This window comes from Oncorhynchus keta, chromosome 5 (assembly GCF_023373465.1).
Source record: "Oncorhynchus keta strain PuntledgeMale-10-30-2019 chromosome 5, Oket_V2, whole genome shotgun sequence".
NCBI lineage: Eukaryota > Metazoa > Chordata > Actinopteri > Salmoniformes > Salmonidae > Oncorhynchus > Oncorhynchus keta.
The window spans coordinates 4,430,709-4,451,451 of record NC_068425.1 but is presented as its reverse complement, the minus strand read 5'-3'; the positions used below and the strand labels follow the sequence as shown (position 1 = coordinate 4,451,451).

The following is a 20,743-nucleotide window of genomic DNA, read 5'->3' as shown; positions in this document are numbered from 1 at the left end:
ATATACACTTATGACGGGGGACAAAAGTGTTCATTCGTTTATACTTCATGTTGAACATATTGATACGACTGCACAGTTTTGAATTGGAAAGTTCAAATAATCACCAATAGTCTGTATTATCATATAGTCTATCAGCCCAACCCTAACACACAGACACACACTGCTGCTGGTGACAAGCCTACATTAAATCAGGATGGGTTTGTGTTCAGTCCAAGTCACAGAACACTGTGGTGAAACACTCCCAGTGACTCTCTCCCTCTCTCTCTCTCTGACTGACCATAGGTGGACCAAACACACAGGGTGGTGTGCAACAGGAGTGAAAAGATTCGATACAGGCGACAACAATCTGTGTTTACAGTGGGCAAAAAGCCAGGACGAAAAGGGTGAGGAGAACACGCACCAAGAATGTAGGGGAGAGAGTGACAACCCTCACGTACGAGTCACTGAGTCACTTAGTAAACAAACACAGAACTGGAGCTAAAGGACGCCCCTTGCTCTCCTTCTCCCCCCCTCCCCGGGCATAACTCACCAGACCAGTTCATTCACCAAGGCATTTCCTGGAATCGGGACACGTTTCTGCCACAACAGATACAACACACACTCTTTCTCCCCTCCCCAGGAGGGTTATAGGTGGCTAATAATGCAAACCTCCAAACCAACCATTTCCACAGGCTTTAAACTAATAAGCTACAGCAGAGAAAAATGACACATTAATAGGTCATATTTGAGAAAGTTGTCCACAAACAAAGACTTCTCTGTAAACTGGAGCATTCTGTTTCGGTTTCATGTTTTAGATTAGGTGTCATCCATACAGTAGGCTTAGTATATGTACACTGAATAAAAATATATACAAAAAAAAACATATTACTCTTAAATGTTGTGCACACATTTGTTTATATTCCTTGCTAGTGAGCATTATTACTTTGTCAAGATAATCCATCCACCTGACAGGTGTGGCATATCAAGAAGCTGATTAAACAGCATGCTCATTACACAGGTGCACCTTGTGCTGGGGACAATACAATGCCACTCTAAAAATGGGCCGTTCTCTCACAACACAATGTCACAAATGTCCAAAGTTGAGGGAGCGTGCAATTGGCATGCTGACTGCAGGAACGTCCACCAGAGCTGTTGCCAGAGAATCTAATGTCAATTTCTCAATCATAAGCCGCCTCCAACGTCGTTTTTTTAGAATTTATTAGGCGTCGTGTGGGCAAGTGGTTTGCCAATGTCAACATTGTTGCCCCATGGTAGTGGTGGAGTTATCGTATAGGCGGGTATAAGCTAAGGACAACAAACAATGGCATTTTATCTATGGCTATTTGAATGCACAGAAACACTGCGACGAGATCCTGAGGCCCATTTTCTCCTTTACATTTTTTTTAATCTGTGACCAACAGATGCGTATATGAGTTTCCAGTCATGTGAAATCCAAAGTTCAGGGCCTAATGAACTTATTTCGATTGACTGATTTCCTCATATGAACTGTAACCTAGTAAAATCTTTGAAATGGTTCCACGTTGCGTTTATATTATTGTTCCGTGTATTTAACACAACGGATGTAGCCTAGTATTATGAGAAAGTCTCCCTTGAATGGGAAACATGAGGGAAGCCTATTTGTGTTATATCTGTATCGGCCAAACGTTACCTTTTCACAGAGACAGAAGAATAATGTGCCATTTTTTCCAAAAGAGCATCCAGAGTCTGAAAATCCAGCAGATCGTTAGACTTGGCATGCATCTTGTAATCCATCTAGAAGCTTCCCTCAACACAAAGCAAAAAAAAACAACAAAAAAACAGGAGAAGTTTGGCTCCCTTTCTCTCCTTTTCCCACACACACAGGAAGAGAGATCGGTTCTGTTTAAGGTTCCAATCTAGTTCCGTTTCACAAAATCCATCCACAATAATCCACACATGATTAATCCAGGTTTAAGTGATGGGTATTCCTTGAAAATGAAAAAAAAAATGAAAAACAACAGAAAAGGGACAAGGGATCGGGGTAAGATTATGCCTGTGGAGGCCTGACTGGAGCCGGCTGGCTGAGTTAGCTGTGTGTGCCGGTCTCCTTCGCTCTACCCCCTCCCCCTCTCAGCAGCAGCACAACGGCCCAGCAGCCACAGGCTCCTCGCCCCATTGTGTGTGTCCACCCCGGGCCTCCCCCACTCACAAACAGCAAGAGTGAGAAAGGAAGGACAGCGCTCCGGTAAAAAAAAGAAAAACAAATCCAGGAGGAGAGCTTGCTTCTTCCCTTTCTCTCGTAGCTCTTCTCTCTCAAAACACAACACACAGCAAACGGCGTGCGGTGGTTATTCAACGGTGAAAATGGCTCTGCTGTTCCGCTTCCTCATTGAGCGCTAGTCTCAGCCCACAGCTCGTTACCCCTCCCTCTCCCTACGCTCTCACTCCACCCCTCCCTTTTCTCCCTCAATAGCTTGAGGTCCCTCCCTCTCTCTCTCCATCCACACCTTTGGCACCCCAACACCTCCCTACTTCCAATTCACCCTGCCCCTCCCCCACGTGCCGTTCTCCTTTTGGGCTGATCTTGTGAACCAACGCCTGCCAACCCCCACCAAACCAAAGGCTACCTTATCTACTGCTCTCGCTCCCCCTCCATTCCTCCCCCTCTCTCCCCCTACATCCCTCCCCCCCCCTCTCCCCCTACATCCCTCCCTCTCTCCCCACCATGCTGCTGCACACACACATTCACACAGCACGTCTAGACTAATACAAAAGCATCCACGCCGGCCGGGCTTTTGTCAATGCAAAGAGAAATAGAAACAACGAGAAAGAGATAATATGTAAGACAATACTATAAGAGGGGGAGGACCGACCATCCATTCCTTCTTCACAAGGCCAACAGGCCGCCGCTGCTAAATTGTAAAAAAATATATAAAAAAATAATAATAATAATAAAAAGTGGGATGTAAGCATTTTCAGTGTCAAACAAAACCAGATATAAAGTAGAAAAGATAATGGAGCTATTTATTTCATTTCACCTTTATTTAACCAGGTAGGCTAGTTGGGAACAAGTTCTCATTTACAACTGCGACCTGGCCAAGATAAAGCAAAGCAGGTCGACACATACAACAACAGAGTTACACATGGAATAAACAAACATACAGTCAATAATACAGTAGAACAAGTATACATACAGTGTGTGCAAATGAGGTAGGATAAGGGGGGTAAGGCAATAAATAGGCCATAGTGGCAAAGTAATTACAATATACCAATTAAACACTGGAGTGATAGATGTGCAAGTAGAGATACTGGGGTGCAGAAGAGCAAGATAAATAAATAAATACAGTATGGGGATGAGGTAGTTGGATGGGCTATTTACAGATGGGCTATGTACAGGTGCAGTGTTCTGTGAGCTGCTCTGACAGCTGGTGCTTAAAGCTAGTGAGGGAGATATGAGTCTCCAGCGTCAGGGATTTTTGCAGTTCATGCCAGTCATTGGCAGCAGAGAACTGCAAGGAAAGCCGGCCAAAGGAGGAATTGCCTTTGGGGGGTGACCAGTGAGATATACCTGATGGAGCTCGTGCTACAGGTGGGTGCTGCTATGGTGACTAGTGAGCTGAGTTAAGGCGGGGCTTTACCTAGCAAAGACTTGTAGATGACCTGGAGCCAATGGGTTTGACGACGAATATGAAGCGAGGGCAAGCCAACGAGAGCGTACAGGTCACAGCGGTGGGTAATATATGGGGCTTTGGTGACAAAACAGATGGCACTATATATATTTTCAAATAAGATATCCTTTGAGAAATATCTATTACCAAAATAAAGCATAATAAAACACTTGTAAGCAAGTGGTAATTTCATTCAAGGCAGTGTGTGCTTGAGGGACAGTGAGACACAGCTACAGTGTTCCCCAGAAGACAGTTAATTTCCCCCATAAATCATCCTCATCATGACACATTACAATGACACTAATCAGCATGTGGAGCGTACCTCATACCTACTGTCTACCAACATGATGATAAGAGAGGGAGACCACGTCACATACAACTGGAGAAAGAGAGAGATTGCGAGCGAGAGAGAGCAATAAGCCTGCTGTGCTGTAATTAAGACGGGGGTGTCTGTGATGGTACAGTAGTACCAGGGTTTCAGTTATGAAATTGTGGCGCCAGACATTTGACCTGCAGAATTTTCATTTACTGGACATTTGAGAAATTTACCGGACCCATATGGGTGCGTAACCTGATTAGGGCGACCACCCACGGTGCTCAGAAGGACAGAAATCACATTTCGATTATGGTAATTCATCTTAACAGAACATTCAAGTCGAGGATGCAAGGATGTGCGGTCCTTTCCTTGTACTTTGAAGACATTAGAATAACTGTCCACGTTTTCTTTTCCTCAGCCAACAAGACGAGTAAGGAACAGCAAAATCACTAGCCTATGCAAAGCCCTTAGTTTCAAGTTTAAAAACACACCTTTATAATAACACCTTTCACGAATCATCGCATTTGCAGACTTATGTAAAATCTCCTACTATTCGTAATGTGATGAGTAGTTTTAGACAGTCATAACTAATAATAGAACTCATTCACTGTTGGCAAAAAAATGTCCGCTCAATGCATGGCTGAAAGCAGATAGTGTAGAGGCCTGGGCTATAATCAGATACTTCTCATCTTTCCTTGCACGGGAAAAACACATTTCATGCTTATTTTACTCAACTTTGACAGGAGACATTAGCAGAATCTTTTTTTAATGCGACAAATGACAGGGTAGCCTACTGTGCTGACAGTGACAAACAGACCAATAAAAACAATGCTGTCCATATAATAGGCCTACGAGAAGGGGAGACACAAATAGAACGACGTCTGTCTAAACTGGAGGAAACTATCCAAAAACAAACTTAAGAGGCACTGACCCAACAATGAGTGTGAATATGTGCCGTGAGGACCGGGGATATGGCCGCCGCTCTCCGCTGGTGCCAATTAGATAGGCCTACTGTTGTTCGCTCAATTAAGCTTAGAATTTGAATAACTAAAGGACATGAGTGTATATTCATTGTCTTCTCTTTACAGCAATAGCCATTTAATTTAATTTGGAAATATTGCACTATTACTGGCTGGGCCTATACTTTTCAATGATAGGTGCATCTCGACAATTATCTATTTGGTATTTGCAGCACCAATTGCGCAAGCTGCCTTTCCGATTACAGGCAAAGTGACTGTAGGCAAAACATTTTTTTTTCTTTCTGTAAGGCTAGGGGAAGCTAATGATCCTCTGTGGCCAAGTCATGCTTTAGTAGCCTATTTGAATGATTGTGGTTATGTATAGACAGGAGTAGGCTAATAAGGCTATTTCTTTTTGTCAATTTAATTCACTTAGGGAAAGCTTCCCCGAGCCTTATGGACACGCCGCCTATGAGCCTGTCAATCTTCTATCCACCATAGTAGAAAAGTTGACATTCTATTGATCAGTTTGTCGAGAAAGAAATAGCCTTAACAGACTCTGGGACGGTAGATCCCAAACTCATACAACCAGTAGGCGAATGCTTCATAAAAAAAAATATATTTTTTTTTTTTACTTCGCCCTGACAATTGTCCGGTGCCGATTTTATTTATCGTCCACTTCCTTATTTTTTTTTTTTTAAATGGACAAAAGCCGGCTACTACCGGATAACGAAAACCCTGAGTAGCACACTGAGCTCAACCAATTGAATGACACCCCTGGGGCACATTTACCTCATAGCTCCTCGGCACAGATCAGGGCTCTGTTCAGGGGAGTGCAACATCACAGCACAAAAAAACAGAGATGCTTGTTCTAGGTCCCAAGAAACAAAGAGATCTTCTGTTGAAACTGACAATTAATCTTGATGGTTGTACAGTCGTCTCAAATAAAACTGTGAAGGACCTCGGCGTTACTCTGGGCCCTGATCTCTCTTTTGACGAACATATCAAGACTGTTTCAAGGACAGCTTTTTTCCATCTACGTAACATTGCAAAAATCAGAAACTTTCTGTCCAAAAATGATGCAGAAAAATTAATCCATGCTTTTGTTACTTCTAGGTTAGACTACTGCAATGCTCTACTTTCCAGCTACCCGGATAAAGCACTAAATAAACTTCAGTTACTGCTAAATACGTCTGCTAGAAACCTGACTAGAACCAAATAAAATGTATCATATTACTCCAGTGCTAGCCTCCCTCCACTGGCTTCCTGTTAAGGCAAGGGCTGATTCCAGGACTTTGATATATCAGCTGATGTAAGAAGGGCTATATAAATACATTTAATTTGATTCAGGTTGAAATGTATTGTGTGGAACATATGTCGTTGTCTGCCAGACCATTTGTTCACTGTTCGATTGACCTAAATCACCTGATTGTGTTGTGCAAGAGAGAGCGAGACGGAGGGAAAGGGAGATGGAGGGAAAGAGAGATGGAGGGAAAGAGAGATGGAGGGAAAGGGAGATGGAGGGAAAGGGAGATGGAGGGAAAGGGAGATGGAGGGAAAGGGAGATGGAGGGAAAGGGAGATGGAGGGAAAGGGAGATGGAGGGAAAGGGAGATGGAGGGAAAGGGAGATGGGGGAAAGGGAGATGGAGGGAAAGGGAGATGGAGGGAAAGGGAGATGGAGGGAAAGGGAGATGGAGGGAAAGAGGGAAATTAAGAGACACAGCAATGGAGAACGAGATAGAGGGAGGGAGATTAAAAGAGTACAGTTACATGCACACAAATAATAGTATAATAGTAATAATATAATAGTTCAATTAAAACATTCACATGCTTTGCAAGATGAATGACTTCTCTAATAATCCTGTGTGTATGACATCTGAAATCAGGCTGCCTGATGAGACCTGTGATAAAAGCAGAAATATCGGCAAATCAAAATCAACGCTCTACCACAGTGACCATGTTATTTTTGCAAAGACGAATTGATTCTGAGATTGGACAAAGTTAGGATGTGAAAACTATTTCGAAGATGCATACTGACGTTTTTTGGAACTCACTTCACTTTGCGCTACCGGTGAAGGAACACACGCAGATCAAACATACAGCTGGAACGCCGATTAAGCAGTGTACTAATAATATAAACTTCTGTCAGAAAACCAGGTTTTAAATCGGCGTATAATTACTTTGATTTTGGCCTTATACCGATTAAGATAAGCTGAGTAAAGTGTTTGCATGACTAATGCCATACTCGGCCTTCTGCCATAATCAGTTTAAAACTCAATTAGTGTGCATGTACAGTGCACCCGGGAAAGTATTCAGACCCCTTGACCTTTTCCACATGTTGTTACGTTAAAGCCTTAATCTACAATCGATTAAATCACCCCCCAATCTATAAACAATACACAATTAAAAAGCAACATTTTAGGATCTAATTATCAGAGTAAGAACTTGGAGACTATGAAAGCTTAAACCAAGTTTATTCTTCCCAAAGGATTGAACTGCTGAATCGACAAAAACATGGTTACAATAGAGGTGGTATATGTACCCCACTTTGGGTGGAGTCTACTCCTTCAACATTGCATCTTTATTGACAGGCAGGAAACTAAGTGATACGGGCAATACACTTTTCCTCCTCCCTTAACGTGACCTGACCTCGACCCCCTTCATCACTAATCCATTACTTTCTCCCCTTATCAATACCTACCACATGATTGTTTTCCCTACACTCAGTACATTCCAAGCTTAAATTGCACCCACCATATACCTTTCTCCAACAGATAACCATTCACTTCTGGTGAAGACCCTCTAAACCACAGCACTCAATATTTCAATAGAATACCTGTTAAGTAACCCCATTTCAAGCTTAGGAATCCATCACACACTTGGCAGTGATTATAGCCTCGAGTCTTCCTGGGTATGACGCTACAAGCTTGGCACACCAGTATTTGGGGAGTTTCTCCCATTCTTCTCTACAGATACCCTTCCCCAGGCCTGTGCCTCGACACAATCCTAGAGCTCTATGGACAATTCATTCGGCTTCATGGCTTGGTTTTTGCTCTGACAAGCACTGTCAACTGTGGGACCTTATATAGACAGGTGTGTGCCTTTCTAAATCATGTCTAATCAATTGAATTTACTCCAATCAAGTTGCAGAAACGTCAAAGGAAACAGGATGCACCTAAGCTCAATTGAGTGATTTATGAAAACTTGTGTAAATAAGGCATTTATTTTTTTATTCATTTTCAAAATATCAAAAAATCTGTTTTAACTTTGTCATTACAGGGTATTTGTGTGTCAATTGATGAGGGAAAACATGTAATTAGTTTTAGAATATCAGAGTAAGTAACTTAACTAAATGTGGAAAAAGTCAAGGGGTCTGAATACTTTACGAATGCACTGAAAATGTACTCGGAGAGAGATACAATGCGAGAAAGAAAGAGGCAGAGAAAGAGACACTCAGAAGGAGAACGAGAGAGGGGCAGCAAGGGAATGTTAGCCTCCAAGGGAGCGCATGAGTGTGGAGGAGTAGTGGAGTGAACCACACTGCCAGGCTGGGGGTCAGACACACACACACACACACAGGGAACAGATGTGTGGAAGACAGAGGTCTTGGCTCCCTTCCTTCCTCCCTGTAATACAATCTTCACCCCCACCTCACTAAAACACATACCGTAATTTCCGGACTATAAGCCGCTACTTTATTCCCACACTTTGAACCTCGCGGTTTATACAATGACGCGGCTAATTTATGGATTTTTCCCGCTTTCACAAGATTCATGCCGCCAAAAAACTGAGCACCGTCACATAATGTGACGTAAATCGAGCGCGCTCAAACTTCCCATCATTCTGATTACGGTAGTAATTTTGTCACCCTCATCATGGCAAAGACACGGAGAAATGCATATGATGCAGCTTTCAAGTTGAAGGCGATCGATCTGGCTGTTGGAAAAGGAAATAGAGCTGCTGCATGGGAGCTTGGCCTTAATGAGTCGATGATAAGACGTTGGAAACAGCAGCGTGAGGAACTGACTCAGTGCAGAAAGACAACAAAAGCTTTCCGAGGGAAGAAAAGCAGATGGCCCAAAGTATTTGCAGCCACTCGACATCAGTGTAAATCGTGCATTTAAGGTGGCGCTCCTTGTTCAGTGGGAGGCTTGGATGACAAGTGGGGAGAAATCCTTCACTAAAACGGGCCGCAGGCGAAGAGCATTTTATGGTCAAGTCTGCCAGTGGGTCCTGACAGCGTGGAGCACTGTCAATAAATCCACTATCATCAATGGGTTTCGAAAGGCTGGACTGCTGCGTGTTGAAGGGGCAGCATGAGCTCAGCGGGGTATTTGCCTCCGGATGAAAGTGACGAGAGCGACAATGAAAACGATCCAAAATCGGATGAAGCAATTCTGAGGCTATTCAACTCCGACACCGAAGGAGATGACTTCAGTGGTTTCAGTGCACAGGAGGAGGAAGATAGTGACCAATGACTTTCTTGGTAGGCTACCGTTTTAATTTTTGTTACAAGCCATGTTTCGTTAAAGCCTATTTATTTTTGTTACAAGCCGTGTTTCATTTAAAGGCTGTGTAAAGTTAATTTGTTTCAATGTACCGGTAGGCACCTGGGTCTTATAGACATGTGCGGCTTATTTATGTACAAAATACATATTTTTTAATAATTCAGTGGGTGCGGTTTATATTCAGGTGCGCTTAATAGTCCTGCAATTACGGTACACTTTAAAATGGCAGTGCAGTTAAAAAACATGATTTTCCTGGGTAAATATATATATATATATATATTTCCACAATATGCGGTTCAATTAACAGTCTGAAATTGTGAAAATTACAGCCCTTCTTGTGTATGAGATGTTTGGGGGAAACAAATGCCTGGAATTTCAGCCTGTTTGTCCCACATCACAACGTCACAAATTGATTTGATTAAAACAGACCAATGACTGTTCATCTGGGTAAGGGGGTGAGCTCTCGACGATCCTATCAGACAATCAGCGCTGTGTATACAAATATCTTCACATTTGTTTCTCAACACCCACACAAGACTGGGCAAAAGAGAATCGGGCAGGACTAGGCGACATATTAAATGTATGTTTGGCGTGATATTTCAAATAACTGTATCGCAAGAATCAAGCTTTTTGGTCTCGTCCCCTTCCCATTTACACACATACAAAACACAAGCCCCTGCCACTCACAACAACAAAGATGAAAGATCACTTCTTCCTCTCTGACAAGAGCTTCAACTCGCTATTTGCTTTCGGAGGTTTGGTCCAACAGATTTGGGCATATGGACCCCGCAACCCACAGACATTTCACTGCGATACAGGAGTAGCTAACCTTTCTAATGATACCTTTTTTTATGTCTCAACTCCTCAAATTGGGCGCAGATAAGACTACTAGAAATGGGAGTATCAATGAACACTGATTCTGGAAAATGACTGCAGCGTCGTGCGCTGCAGTCATTTTTAAAATGTATTTTATTTCACCTTTATTTAACCAGGTAGGCTAGTTGAGAACAAGTTCTCATTTGCAACTGCGACCTGGCCAAGATAAAGCATAGCAGTGTGAGCAGACAACAACAGAGTTACACATGGAGTAAACAATTAACAAGTCAATAACACAGTAGGAAAAAAAACTAGCAGCATTTTAGCCAAAGACATATAGTAGCTGTCTGGTCTGTTTCAGAAATCTGCAATAAACATAAATCACAATTATGTAAGTTATTGGCAACTGGGTCTCATTCTGAGAAATAAGGTAGGCCACTTGATTTCAATATCTGAACAAAGTGGACAGGCTCGCATGCTGTTCAAACAGTTGAGGACGGACAGAATGGTGTGTTCATAACAATTCGACTACCTTGTTAGTTAGCAAGTTGGCTAAAATTGATCCAAGTTGGCTAAAATTGATCCAAGTTGGCTACAATTGAAATAGAAAGATCAGCTGGCTACTCACTAGCACGTGGGCTTGTGTTTGAGAGATAGAAAATTAGCACAGGTCTCAATCTTTAATGCCTGCAGTGCTACAACAAGTTAGTCATTCTTAGTGAATGTGTATTATATGCATGGTTCTGCTTAACTTTGAAACAAAAATGACATTTTCACAGACTTGAAAGCCAAATCAGTGATTATTGGAAAAATGCAGGTTAAATCTTTTATAAACTAATGAAGTTATTGTGGTTGCGGAAGGCTTATATTTAGTCCAGGCTATACAAAGTGCTAGACAAACGCGTGGACACACAGACGGGCATTCCTGTGTTTTTACCACTTCAGAAAGTTAAAGGAAAATATGAATCACTGATGCATTTTGTCTTATGATAATTGATTTTCCTACTAAGTTCATATAATATTTTGGAATTCCGTTTTAATGTCTGGATTCTGTAATTCCATTCGCATTCTCTACAACGCAGGTTTTAAAGGGCTCTAAAAAAATAAAAAAAACACTTCCAAATATCTCTTTCACATCCAAATCCACAATCCCACCATAGCCTATGTACAGTTGAAGTCAGAAGTCATTCAAACTCGTTTTTCAACCACTCCACAAATTTCTTGTTAACAAACTATAGTTTTGGCAAGTCGGATAGGAAATCTACTATGTGCATGACTAGTAATTTTTCCAACAATTTTTAGACAGATTATTTCACGTACTGTCACTATCAAACTGTTACTCTCACTATCACAATTCCAGTGGGTCAGAAGTTTACATACACTAACTTGACTGGGCCTTTAAACAGCTTGAAAGCTCCAGAAAATTATGTCAAGGCTTTAGAAGCTTCTGATAGGCTAATTGACATCATTTGAGTCAATTGGAGGTGTACATGTGGATGTATTTCACTCAATGCCTCTTTGCTTGACATCATGGGAAAATCAAAAGAAATCAGCCAAGACCTCAGAAAACAAATTGTAGACCCCCACAAGTCTGTTTAATCCTTGGGAGCAATTTCCAAATGCTTGAAGGTACCACGTTCATCTGTACAAACAATACTACGCAAGTATAAACACCATGGGACCGTCATACCGCTCAGGAAGGAGACGCGTTCTGTCTCCTAGAGATTAACGTACTTTGGTGCGAAAAATGCAAATCAATCACAGAACAGCAGCAAAGGACCATGTGAAGATGCTGGAGGAAACAGGTACAAAAGTGTCTATATCCACAGTAAAGGCCGCTCAGCAAGGAATAAACCACTGCTCCAAAACCGCCATAAAAAAAAGCCAGACTACGTTTTGCAACTGCCAATGGGGACAAAGATTGTACTTTTTGGAGAAATGTCCTCTGGTCTGATGAAAAACAAATAGAAATGTTTGGCCATAATGACCATCGTTATGTTTGGAGGAAAAAGGGGGAGGCCTGCAAGCCGAAGAACACCATCCCAACCCTGAAGCACGAGGGTGGCAGCATCATGTTGTGGGGGTGCATTGCTGTAGGAGGGACTGGTGCACGTCACAAAATAGATGCCATCGTGAGGACGGAAAATTATGTGGATATACTGAAGAAACATCTCAAGACATCAGTTAGGAAGTTAAAGCTTGGTCGCAAATGGATCTTCCAAATGGACAATGACCCCAAGCATACTTCCAAAGTTGTGGCAAAATGGCTTAAGGACAACAAAGTCAAGGTATTGGAGTGGCCATCACAAAGCCCTGACCTCAATCCTATAAAAAAATGTGTGGGCAGAACTGAACATGTGTGTGCGGGCAAGGAGGCCTATAAACCTGATTCAGTTACACCAGCTCTGTCAGGAGGAATGAGCCAAAATTCACCCAACTTATTGTGGGAAACGTGTGGAAGGCTACTCAAAACATTTGACCCAGGTTAAATGATTTAAAGGTGCTACCAAATACTAATTGAGTGTATGTAAACTTCCGACCCACTGGGAATGTGGGAAAAAAAAGCTGAAATAAATCACTACTGTTATTCTGACATTTCAATTTCTTAAATTAAAGTGGTGATCTTAACTGACTTAAGACAGGGAATTTTTACTCTGATTAAATGTCAGGAATTGTGAAAAAAACTGAGTTTAAATGTATTTGGCTAAGGTATATGTAAACTTCCGACTTCAACTGCCCAAGGCAAGCTGACCCCATGTAACCCTCCCATTCAATGAAGTCACAAACACACACTACGGAATGAGTTCACAAGCCTAGGACTAGCCTACTCAATAACCATTTTACCATATCTGTGCGATACCATAACCCCCCCGAGCACTGATTTCTATACTGTTGTCTAGCAGCGACCAGTAACACATGTGTCAGATCTGATTTCACACATACAGCCAGTCTAGGGATGTGTCTCAAATGGCACCCTTTATTTTCTATATAGTGTACTACTTTGACCAGGACCAATAGGGTTCAAGTCAAAAGTAGTGCACTGTACAGGGATTATGGTACCATAGGGCTCTGGACAAAAATAATGCACTTTAGGGATTAGGGTGCCATTTTAGACACCCCCAAGGTCCCCTTCTGTACTGCAGACACTGTCGTCCCCCCCCCCATCCCAGACTGTCCACGTGCACCCTGACCCAGGGACAATAAAGCAGCTGCCAGAGTGACAAAGCTCCAACTTCACCCACTCAGGGAGGCTGGAGCTGCGTCCTAAACGGCACCCTATTCTTTTGGGCCCTGGGCAAAAGTAGCGCCTTCGAAAAAAATAATCAGGTCCCTTGACGTTTTCCACATTTTGTGAAGTTACAGCCCAATTCTAAAAATGGATTTAATGAATACAAAATCCTCATCAATCTACACAGTTTTAGACATTTTTGCAAATCTATTAAATAAAAAAACAGGGATACCTTATTTACATATTTACGTAACAAAACGGATACAGGAAAGGGTGACATTTTGGCATTTGGGACGAATCAGGGCAGAGCTAAGACGATGGGCCCTGCCTTGCCTGCCATTCTGAAGCTGAGGGAAGAGACGGACTGGGGACTAGGGTTGGGCGATATTACGATAGCATTGTCTATCGATGGTGATTGACAGCCATCGTCGATGGTGACATGATGTGACAGACGATGGTTTAGCCTATATCAACTTCACTGGCGCTGCGCAGTAAGTCTCACGTCGCACAGCAGGACAGCACACAAGAGACATTCAAAGTCATTTGCCTTTTGTTATTTGCTATATAGCCTATTTCCATAAATATGTTATATAACCTTAAATATTTTTTTCCCCAAATTCCGCAAGAGAATAATGTAGGCAAGACAGAGCATCGAATACCACCAAATCAGAACAAAAATGTCCAGTCAGAAAACATTGTTTTGTTGGATGCATAGGTATTTAGCCTCCTATGGAAATATTTTTTTTCTTGCTTGATTCCATTTTCTCAGTTGTTGTTGTTGTTGTTACAGGTTTCTGTTTCCCTGTTTATTTTATTTTTTTCCCTCTCAAAAAAACAACTTTTCAAAATAGATAAACAACTACATTGGATGTTCTAAGTCCACAACCATGCATAAACCACATCAGGAGACCGAGGGCTATTAAATGAGAGAACAAAACAATATCCTATAGAATTTTTTCCCCAAGTTTAAGCTTATTAAGAAAGAAATGATTTATGCCAGCCGGGAAAATCCTTGCATGAGAAACCAAAAGGCCAACAACGCATAGGCTACTTATTTTCAATCACAGCTTTATGAGACAGACCAGACAATATACATGTTTCTATTGTTTTATGAGGCAAGTACAGCAATTATTATCCAGTTCTAAAGACAGTAGACCGCTTCTATTCAGCCCATGATGTAGGCCTATAACCTAGCTTACTACGGGTAAGACAGCCCGTTCCTCAGACGTTCACTGCTCCATCATGTGGGCGCCAGACACACAAACCTGTTCTGCTCCTCCACCAGAAAAGAATATTAGAAAAGATTTTCCATTGCATTCACTTGCCAGACTTTCTAATAAACATTATCTTTCATCATGATTTCTCCAGTAGTATAAATGTATAAAACTTTTTTTTTGGGGGGGGGGATGGCCAATACAGGCGATAGTATCGTATATCACAATGTTTTATGGGTACATAATCGCGATAGGACAAAGGTTGACATCGCCCAACCCTACTGAGCACTCACTGCAACATTGTCATGGGCGGGAGAGGGGAAGAGGAGGCTGCCTGGGACTGGCTGGCTGCATTATTAGGGGTGGGGGGGGGGAGACAGCAGCGGAGAAACACACAATTCAAATGTTATTTGTCAGATGTGTCAAATACAAAGGGAGTAGACTTCACAGTGAAATGCTTGCTATGAGCACTTCCTTACAATGCATAGTAAAAAATGTCATAAGTAACACAAGAGGAATAAAATACACAATAATTAAACACGGTCTCTCTCTCTCTCTCTCACACACACACACACACACACACACACACACACACACACACACACACACGATGAGAGTGGGCCAGGAGGAGGAAGCGCCTTCAGACTTCAGAGGCCATTAATCATGTGGGCAACAGAGCAGCCAAAACCAACAGGGACTCCAGTCGAGGAGACAGCCAGCCAATCTGCTGGCTCTGGGTGTGTGTTTGTGTGTGTGTTTACGTGCCCAGACTGTAGTATGAGTGCGTGTGAGCTGTGCGTGTGTGCAAGGGCGAGAGGTATAAAGCAAGTGATGGAGAGGGGATGCAGAAATAGAATAGTACACTGAAGGACAAAACCAGGAAAACAAAGCCCTTTCATATCCTTGCGCCAGGCACCCATCTCATAACAAGAACATCGTGAAACTCAAAACAGAACAAAACATGAAGGCACACACGCCCCCCCGTCTCGGGGTCACTTTAGCAGACACACACAGGCTGCCATGTTATTAGATGGATATATGTCATGGAAACTCTCCACTGCAGAGCTAGGTCTTGTTCAGTGACTACAATCAGTGGTTGTATTGGACAAATTCAGGTATTAGCCTGGTGCCTCCCTGTTTCACTTCAATTCAAAACACTTTCTCCCTACTGAACACGATCCAGTACACATTAGACATGGCCAGGGAAGCTATACTCTCCCTCGGTCAGGGTTCCAGAGGAAAAGATACTAGTACGTTAGATGATAAACTTACATGTGTATCTCTGGGTGGAGATCCTTATACGAGAGTGCATCTCCTCTCCGGCCTCATTCAGCAAAGGGAGCTGCCGCGCGGGCCGGCCCGTTACCCGATCCAGAGAAGAGTCCCCTTAGAGAAGCTGGCCAAGGCCCAGCTAATAGTTCACAGAGGACACTGCTGACGAGGAAAAGGGGGGCACACCTGGGAAGAGAACAGAGAGGACAGTCCATGAGAACACCAGCGAGAGAGAGAGAAGCAAACAGGACGCACGCACAAACACCCTACGGTCTAGACAAATCTGGGTCGCATTCAGGAAGGTGCAACGTACATGGCAGATAGAGATGTCACCAGTAGAGCCGACATGATCCACACTCCACATATAAGAGGCATGTGTGTTATTCTAATACGTACGCCTACATCCGATTCACAACGGCCCTAAACGTTGTTTCATGCTGAATGCAGCCCAGACCTACATACTCTGGTCCTGGCTTGGCACACATGATGCAATCAGACTGCTGTTTTTAGGCAATGCCACTGAAGAAACCAAGGCAAGGTGTGCAAGGGGGAGTCAAGCAATCTCCAAACATTGGCAATAAAATGTCCTTACTATAGAGCTCAGTGACTTCAAACGTGGCACAAGTGAGTTCGTCAAATTTCTGCCCTGCTTGAGCTGCCCCGGTCAACTGTAAGTGTTGTTACTAAGTGGCAACACCTAGGGGCAACAACGACTCAGCCACGAAATGGTAGGCCACACAAGCTCACAGAACGGGACTGCCGAGAGGTCCAAACTGCCTCCGGAAGCATTGTCAGCACAATAACTGTTTGTCGGGAGCTTTATGAAATGGGTTCACATGGCCGAGCAGCCACAAACATGCCTAATAACAGCTAATGCTTGGCGTTGCGCATGGTGGAGTGGTGTAAAACTTGCTGCCATTTGACTCTGGAGCAGTGGAAATGCGTTCTCTGAAGTGATGAGAATGCTACCTGTCCAAATGCATAGCGCCAACTGACTCCCGAACAGCTAATCAAATGGCTCCCCAGACTATTTGCATTGCCCTCCCAAGCTGCTGCTACTCTCTATGCATAGCCACTTTAATAACGCTACTTACATGTACAGTTACCTCGACACCGGTACCCCCTGAATAGCCCCTCTATTGTAATTTACTGCTGCTCTTTAATTATTTGTTATTCTTATCGCCAACTTTTTTTAAATGCTAAGTAAGCATTTCACTGTAAGGTCTACTACACCTGTTGTATTAGGTGCATGTGACAAATACAAATGTATTAGAAAATTTGGTCTGAGGCTGTTTTCATGGTTCGGGCTAGGCCTCTTAGTTCCAGTGAAGGGCAATCTTAACACTACAGAATACAGTGACATTCTAGACGATTTTTTTGCTTACAACTTCCCTGTTTCAGCGTGACAATGCCCCCATGCACAAAGCAAGGTCCATACAGAAATTGTTTGTCGAGATCGGTGTGGAAGAACTTGACTGACCTGCACAGAACTCTGACCTCAACCCCATCGAACACCTTTGAGATTAATTGGAACGCTGACTGAGAGCCAGGCCTAATCCCCCAACATCACTAATGCTTGTGGCTGAATGGAAGCAAGTCCCCGCAGCAATGTTCCAACATCTAGTGGAAAGCCTTCCCAGAAGAGCAGAAGCTGTTATAGCAGCAAAGGCGGGGACCAACTCCATATTAATGCCCATGATTTTGGAATGAGAGGTTCGACGAGCAGGTGTCCACATACACTACATGACCAAAGTATGCCGGGCACGGCGCTACTGAAAGGCTTTCATGGAATGGCATATGAGGGAGGTGTGACAAGTCAACAGTCTAGATGGTAGTGCTTCTACACCTGCATTGCTTGCTGTTTGGGATTTTAGGCTGGGTTTTTGTACAGCACTTTGAGATATCAGCTGATGTACAAAGGGCTATATAAATAAATTTGATTTGATCATTATCTAGATGCAGTCAATGTTCCAGGAGCTGCTTTCAGACAATTTCACGAGGGAGACAGAAAATCCATATGAGCCGTTTAATATTAGACTAGTTTATCTAATAGACTATTTGTATAGTTTCACCATAACATGATGGTACTAATCAAGACTGTGAATCATTATTGATTAATGAATCATGATTAACGGGAAGATATTGAACTTAAGCGCTTTCGATTATCCAATAAAACGTATGGATTTTATTGTGAGCTCCCTGTCCATACCCCTCCATTCAGAGGTAAAACCGACAACTAGGCCAAGGATGGAGTTACCATGGTTACTCAACCACAGTGTACCCAGAAATTTTTGAGGAGGGCAAGTAAGAAAGATAGAGGGCAATTCCATAGTAACAGAATGATGCTGGACTAGTTTTTTTTTTTCACAGAAAATTTGTACTAAAACTGATTGACTTGAGTGCAGATGCAATGTCTGGTAACAGAATGATGGCTTTTGCTATTTGTGCCATCATTCTATTACCAAAATTTGCATCTGCACTGTTCAAGTAAATGTGTTCAATTTTCTGTGTAAATTGTTAAAAATAATTATTTGTGCATAGAGTTGTATGGTTTGTTTAACTTCGTAATCATTGCTTTTTTTTGACAGTGTATTTATAAGAGACAAATCTGAGTCTTATTTCCGCAACTAAGAGTGTTGAAGTGTGGGGTTCAACTTCTCTGCTGTTTTGTTGCCCTGGCTACCAAACCTGTGCACATACTGTGTGTGACAGCGAAGTGTTGCATCTCTTTCATCTCAATAACCTAGTCAATTAAGTGATGCTAGGCCCTGCTCTGATGAAAGTTCGAGACATTGCAAGCCAAGAAATTGTGAGATACAGCATTCCATTGCGAGTTTTTGATTGCCGATAGACAGGCCTAAGTGCACGGTTCTGACTGTCTGCCTGGTAGTCAACCTGTCTATACTGTGTCCCTCTTCTCTCTCCGTCCCTCGCAAGCTACGAAAGATGCAAGTGTTCTCGAAAATACGGCTACTAAGTCTCCTCCGGTCCAAAAATACTGAATCGTAGGAGTTAATACAATTGGAGTCGACTATTCATCACTAAGTAATCATCATTAACAGTTGGAAAATGGCAGCGAAAGGCAAGCGACAGCAGCAAAGTTCTGTACGGCAATAATTTGAGAAGTTAAATGAGAAAGAATTGCAAACGTTACGAGGTACAGTAAATGGTAGTACAGGTGCACCGCTTAACCATTTGAAAGGGACGCACCGTGAAACCCAAACCAATGCTGGCAGGAGCAAAGCTACATCGTGAATTCACGAGAAACTTTATGCATTTTTTTATTCATTTTAATGGAAACCCGTTAAAAAGAGCAGTTTAAACGTTAAGAAAATTAGTCAATTTGTCACATCCCAAATTAATTTATACCTAACTTTCTCGCTCAACTAATACTGTGAATATTTAGCATGCATTTTTCTAGAAATCATTTGTTACATCCTGCTTTTGTTGCTAGGCTGAACCGTCGAGTGGTCACACATTTGACTTGATTAAAAGGGGGTTAGCCAAATTCTCCTGTTCTCCCTCTAAACTCAACACCCCTCCTGTCTTTCAAACCCCCTTGTGTACAGTACATTTTATTGAATTCTCCCTCACCATTTCCACTGCCTTTTGACACAAATCCGGATGCATTTGGTACCAGCGTAGATAGATATGAATGGACATAAACACTAAACTAAAGACTCCATAAAAACAATTAAACTTAACCAATAACGTTAGAGGTAAATGCAATTTACTGTCGGAAAAGGTATGCAACAGAGGGAAAAAGGTGAGAGCTCCTGGTACATAGACTAGACAAAATATTATTAAGTATGGCTGTGTGTGTACTTATGGATACAAATATGTGGCCTGGACAACGTCAATACGTGAAATGCTTGTTCTGACCCTAATCAGGGGATACTAACGTTATGCCAAAGTCGAGAGTGATCAGTCAAAACGAAAGTAGTGTAGACAGCAGCAGCGTAACTCATTTTCACGAAAAACAATGCTAAGTTGCTGTACTTTGAAATACACCAAAAAGGTTCACTATATGGTTGAGATTTAAGACAAACAAAATATGACAATTCGGCTTGTTTCCTTACAGGTAGCCTAGTGGTTAGAGTTCGGGGATTCGGTCTTGCAAGGTAAAAATCTGTCGTTCTGCCCCTGAACAGGGCAGTTAACCCACTGTTCCTAGGCAGTCATTGAAAATAAGAATTTGTTCTTAACTGACTTGCCGAGTTAAATAATGGTAAAATAAATAAATAAAAATGTTCTATAAAACGCCAACGTTTATCCACTTCTGTTCAGACCACACAAAATGGCGACTGCAAGCAAAGCAGCTCCAAGTCCTTATTCTAAATATCAAACGCCTTTTCAAATGTTTTGTTACCATCTTACTTTAGTGGTAACTGCATAAGTGCAGATATCACGGTTTCGCCAAATCGAGCAAGAGAACACGCTTAAACCGAAGTCTCGTCAGGTATACAAAGAGTCCAGTCCGAAGCAGCTAACGTTAGCTAGCTAAGTTTACATTACAGTTGTGGATCCTTTGCGTAGTTCCGAAATATTACCTACTTCAAATGCTGTTGAAGGAACGCAAATGGCGTATGTTACGTCACTTATCATTGTCAAATTGACAGGCCATATATGTGAGAAGTAAACACGTCCATCCTCATTAACATCGAAAGGTGACAATTTGTTAAAAATCCAGCTAGTTAGTTAGAACTGAAAAGCATGCGTTTCTTGCGTATCTTCTCTTCTAGAATGTAAGCGAACTACGTAACAATTTTAGTACCAGTATTCCAAAACGGTTCGGTGGTCTC

General features: G+C 42.4%; 1 protein-coding gene across 3 annotated transcripts in view; it reads right to left on the bottom strand.

The window, feature by feature from the left end:
• Nucleotides 1–20,743, bottom strand: part of LOC118384343 (bromodomain-containing protein 4) — a 47,602-nt gene that overhangs the window by 25,885 nt on the left and 974 nt on the right. Inside the window, exons 1-2 of one of the 3 annotated variants that reach the window (XM_052518519.1) lie at nt 20,021–20,385; nt 15,942–16,127 (exon numbers count right to left, since the gene is read on the bottom strand). Coding sequence is in view for 1 of the 3 variants with exons in the window: in XM_035770767.2 (XP_035626660.2) it covers nt 1,649–1,752 (104 nt within the window). In the remaining 2 variants the exon portion in view is untranslated. Of the gene's footprint in view, nt 1–1,648; nt 2,328–15,941; nt 16,128–20,020; nt 20,386–20,743 lie in introns of those variants that run through there. The other 2 variants (XM_035770770.2, XM_035770767.2) reach the window with 2 other exon arrangements.